Here is a 5,262-nt window from a genome sequence, read left to right on the forward strand (position 1 = left end):
CGTTCCGCTGTACTGCCTAAATATTCAGAGTCTCGGCCCACGGCTAAGAAAAGACCTTCAGCTCACTTAGTTTGTTTGTTTGATGCCTTTTTGTCCTTTTGTTGTCAGGAAGTTTCAGCTTCAGCCTGTTTTCCTCCTGTAGCTCCGAATTGTAGCTTTAAGCATCTCAGAGTAGCTAACAACGTTAGCACTGGACTCAAGGTCACTGACGCTCTTGTCCTGACACCTTCAGCTGAAGAGTCCAAGGTCACAAAGAAATACTTGGAAGTCGACTGCAAGATGTTCCTAAACTTTCTCTAAATATCTCAGGTACATTGGCAGCATGCTTAGCAGTCAGTGTTCCAGCTGCCTCATTAGCCTCGTTAGCCTCGTTAGCTGTGCTCTGCTGGCTGGAGCTTCCTGCTGCAGTTGATGGATTTGAACATAAGTCATCAAACCTTAGTGCTTCCTCAGGTTTGATAAGAACAAGTGTAAACCATGGCTAGTTAGTCATGGTTGGTGTGAATACATATGACCGCTTTGTAAATTCATATTCCTGAAAAAGTGAATATTTGTGCTGATTGTCCCTCAGATGGCCTCAGTTCTCTACTTGGCGTTGCTCCTCTCTCTGAGCTGCGTTCTCTGGAGCGGAGCCGATGTGAGTCTGCCTTCTTCTTTTCTCAAGTGGAAAACATTATAAAATATTATTGAGGAAATGTTTAGAGTGAAGCTGAGTCACAGAATGAAGAGTTACTGTATTAAACATTTAAAATAAAGTTATTGTGAAAAGTTCAGTATTTATGTCAGACATTCAAACTTATTATATTATATATATAGATTTTCTTACACATACAGTCAAATATTACATCTTGCATTTGATAATTGCGACTCACAGAGAATGAAAACCCAAAATTTAGTGTTTCCAAAAAGTTGAATATTACATTTGATTGATGATAAAAGATTCTGTTCATTACTGTAAGGGCAACCTGCTGCCCTGCAGGTGGCGCTCCACCAGGTGAGTCTAATCAGGTCAGTCAGCAGCTGGATGATAAAACAGCTAATTGGTTGCTGGCAGGTGAACAGCGAGCAGGACTGACAGACAGTTACATACATATAGGCACTGCAACTGTGAGTTAAAGGTCTTTAAACTTAAAAGACCTTCACAAAGCTCACTATTTGGACTATTAAAACTCCCTCTGGAACTTTTTGTTTAAAGTTGAAAAAACACATGAAATATTGTTAAAATGTACAGAATATTAAAATTGTGTAGTTAAAAATTATCTACCAATTAATTGTACTCACCTCTAAATAAATACTTTGTACCTTTAAACTTGACAGTTTCTAAGCTCTCAGCACCCGGTCTGGGCTCCTTTTGCTTGAATTCCTGAACTATTGCATAGGGACTGTTTTTCTTTCACTCAACCTTTTATGAATATGTTTGGTTACAGCACTTTAAAATTGATCTGATGTAATAAAAATTTCTGAAACGTTTGGGTTCTGATGCTCTGTGAGAAGTTTCTCATTTGATATGGATAAACAGATACAGGACTTTATATATTTATAAAAATAGGGTTAGGATTAGGGTTAGGTTAGGGTTAGGGTAAGGCAGACCGTAGGGTTTGGGTCTGCCCTATAATTTTTTTCTTAAATTTCTACAAGTTAATTGTAGGATAAAAACATTGATGAAACTCAGCTAGATTAGCAGTTTTGAGTGACATACGGTTTTATTAATCTCTATGTTCTCTCTATTCACAGGCTGGAATTGGTAAGTATTTCCATCTGACGGAAAGGAAGCTGACAGTTTTGTTACATTTTGACTTCATGATGGATTGTTGATTAATTACACAGAAGTCTAAATGTGATACTCATCAACAACATAGCTGCTTTAATACATTGTCATTCATTTATGAAGAACAAGGATTCTGCTGCTCGTCTCTGTTCCATTTGATAAGATATAATTTCTTCAAATTCATTTTGATAATAAATATTGTTTAGCTTTTATTTAGGATCTGTTGCACTTCTTTGCATTTCCCAGCTCGTTCATGCCCACGTGGTTGGAATAATTATGGAAATCGCTGTTTCATCTTCCAGAATAACCAAACTGACTGGGCTACTGCTGAGGTACAGTAAAAAAATCACTGCTTAAGGCAAAAAACAGTTAATTTATGCTAGTTGTAAATCTGCCACTTTATTTATTTAACTTTTTAATTAATCTCTGCCCTGTCTGACCAGACATTTCTTTTATAAATAATCAGTTTGTAATTTCCTTAATGTTTTTGAGAGCTTAATCTGGAATCTAGAATTTCCTTCTGAATGCTTTTGTTTAATTTGAATGTACCATAATTCACAACAACTTTCACTTCATGACACTATTAAATAATCAATTCAGCTCAATAATAAGCATTTCAATAAATCCTAGTGATACATCAGGACGATCAGTTGTGTTTTCTTGTTAACTTTACAGTAATCCTTCATATCTAACATGCATGTAGCGACAGTGGAAAGGAAAACTTCCCTTTAACAAGAAGAAGCCTGTTGAGGGTCCAGGTTCTCCCCTAACCCCCCAAATCTTGGAAAAGTCTAGAATTGTACTCCCCCCAAAGTATCATTGAATAAATGTTGCATTTAAACAATATGAAAAGGCAAGAGAAACAAAGAATTAAGTAAATCTGTCTCATCTAAGACAAAAATAAGAAGGAATTTTTAGGCCCCCACCATTATTAGAACAATGGTTCAGTCCAAAGTGTAGGAGGAGCAAAAGCTGAACAGTGCTAAACATAAAACCCTCCAGTAAGTAACTTAAAGCAAAAGATGTAAACTTTGTATTTATTTTCACTGCTTAATAGAGTGAAATATTATCAATAAAAATCAGACTGCAGTTTGTTGTTTCATCACTTTGACTGAATCTTGTTATGGTTTGGAAATCAAAACTAGCAAATCTGTGGTTTAGAAACTTTGAGACGTTTTTAAACCACATTTACATGAGATTTCTTTTCCGACCCCCTAAAATTGGTCTTAAGAAAACTTCCTGTTTATTTTTCCCTCCAATAATTTGCTGGGATTTACGCCCTTGCTTGCAACCTGTTGTGATCCAGCAGCACAAAAAATCAGGACTGTAAAGACAATACAGAGAAAAGAAACGACTCATTTTCCAGACGTTGTTCAATGAAACGAGTTTCAGAGCAACAAAATGTGCTGCTAGCCATCAAGTGTCGCTACAAGTCTGTCTTCAGAAGAGTCGAACAAACTTTAACAATTAAATCAGATTTTTTCTTTTTTATTAACTTAATTTTGCTGTTTGTTGCTTTTCAGTGTTTATGGTTTGTATTTTGATTTTTGTTTGTTTTCTCAGCGTGCCTGCCATAGATATGGTGGAAATCTGGCCTCCGTCCACAACAAAGGTGAATTCACTTTCCTCCAGAAGCTGATCAGATTTGAGAAAGGATCGTACCAGAGGACCTGGCTCGGAGGCCATGATGCTGAGAAGGTCAGTTTTTTCTTTTTATTAAATTTTTTGGTAGTGAGGGATGGTTAGAGCAAATTGTTTGCTTTGTACCCAGAGGAGCTGGGAAAAGTGGCAGAGAGAGGGAAATCTGGGTCTCCGACCTCTGACCAGATAAGCAAAGGATCGATGGACGGATGAATGGATCTTGCAATAAAATATTAAAATTGTCTTTGCATAAACCACCTGTGCTGGTGGATTTTATTTAGATGATCTTTGGGGATGTAAAATTATTCCTGGTTACAAAATGTCCCCTGAGGTGAACTTTGGACACCTTATATACCCTCAGAGATGGACAGCTGCAGTCCTCAGTGTGCTGGAACCTAATAATAAAATGCATGTATCATAAACTATGTGCTTAAAAACCACTTGGTTTCAGGAGGGTGTGTGGCTGTGGAGTGATGGGTCGAGGTTCAGCTTCACCCAGTGGGGCACAGGAGAACCAAACAACCTTGGTGGAAATGAACACTGCATGGAGATCTACGAGCTAGGTGAGCATTCTGAAACTCTGAGAACAGAGCTAACGATGCTATGCAGCATATAGCTACTAATTAGTTAATCTGATGATTTTAATAAATCTTAGGACCTTCTGGGTTTGTATCCCAAACAGATTCAACAGCTGCTGAAATATTTATTTTATATTATTATTATTATTATTATTATTATCATCATCATAATTATTATCATTATTTCTCTTCAGGAGACATGAATGATGCACCATGCACCACAAGGAGTTACTCCATCTGTGCCAAAAGACGCTAACTCCTCTTTCCTCTTCCTGAGAAATCCAACATGACCATGTGACCTTCTCACTGGTGATGTCACTTCCTCCAGGATGTCAGGCCTCGATGGCGTCGCTGCTGGAAGATACAAGGATAAAATCTTTTTTCAAATAAATCTGTTGCATCAATAAACTTTTTTGTCATATCAGTTTATTTTTTGGAAAAAGATAATAAACTTTAGAGTAAAATACAATTAATAGAGGAAATAAATCTGTCTGTAAACCTCCATGGTAACGTCAAACAAGTGAAATCATGACCCATCAGAGACCAGATGCTTGAGCCACCAGGTTCCCAAAGTTTGGAAGATACTTTAAAATCCTTTGACTTGTACTCCCAACGCCATCCTACTCTGTAAACTATTAAGAAATGTAAAAAATAAAATGATAAAATGGACCTAAACAGAGGGCAAGATAACAGCCTTAACTGAGTGAGTAACAAAAATAACTTGAGCACAAATTGACCTCACAGCAAGACATAAAGGAAACTTTAGAGGCTTATCAGACCACTGCTGACACACAAGGGATCAATCAATCAACTTTATTTGTATTAAAGCTAAATTCAGAAACAAGGCAGTTCAAAGTGTTTTACATCATAAAAACACAAAAATAAAAGATCATAAAACACCATACAGTGACAATGGAGAAACCAGGAACAGGCATTACATTCTCAGTGCCATTTTCTTCTGCTTATCCGGGGTCGGGTCGCGGGGTCAGCAGCCTAACAAGGGCGGCCCAGACTTCCCTCTCCCAGCCTCTCCTTCCAGCTCCTCCACGGGAATCCCAAGGCGTTCCCAGGCCGGCAGGGAGACATCGTCCCTCTGGCGTGTCCTTGTCTTCCCCTCCTCCCGGTGGGACGTGAACTCCTCACCAGGCAGGCGTCCAGGAGGCATCCTGACCAGAGTCCCAGCCTCAACTGGCTCCTCTCGATGTGGAGGAGCAGCGGATCTACTCTGAGTCCCTCTGGATGGCAGAGCTTTTCTCTCTGAGGGAGAATCCAGAC

At 38.5% G+C, this 5,262-nt stretch overlaps 1 protein-coding gene across 1 annotated transcript in view; it reads left to right on the forward strand.

The window, feature by feature from the left end:
- The window catches only part of LOC129352941 (galactose-specific lectin nattectin-like), a 5,052-nt gene extending 657 nt beyond the window's left edge, over window positions 1-4,395 (forward strand). Inside the window, exons 2-8 of the mRNA XM_055022153.1 lie at window positions 572-667; window positions 980-994; window positions 1,735-1,744; window positions 2,015-2,100; window positions 3,332-3,466; window positions 3,861-3,972; window positions 4,182-4,395. Coding sequence (XP_054878128.1) covers window positions 572-667; window positions 980-994; window positions 1,735-1,744; window positions 2,015-2,100; window positions 3,332-3,466; window positions 3,861-3,972; window positions 4,182-4,243 — 516 coding nt within the window. The 3' untranslated portion in view covers window positions 4,244-4,395. The remainder of the gene's footprint in view (window positions 1-571; window positions 668-979; window positions 995-1,734; window positions 1,745-2,014; window positions 2,101-3,331; window positions 3,467-3,860; window positions 3,973-4,181) is intronic.
- The last annotated feature ends 867 nt before the right edge of the window (window positions 4,396-5,262 follow it).

Source organism: Poeciliopsis prolifica, unplaced genomic scaffold (genome assembly GCF_027474105.1).
Source record: "Poeciliopsis prolifica strain line A6 unplaced genomic scaffold, Auburn_PproV2 SCAFFOLD082, whole genome shotgun sequence".
Classification (NCBI taxonomy): domain Eukaryota; kingdom Metazoa; phylum Chordata; class Actinopteri; order Cyprinodontiformes; family Poeciliidae; genus Poeciliopsis; species Poeciliopsis prolifica.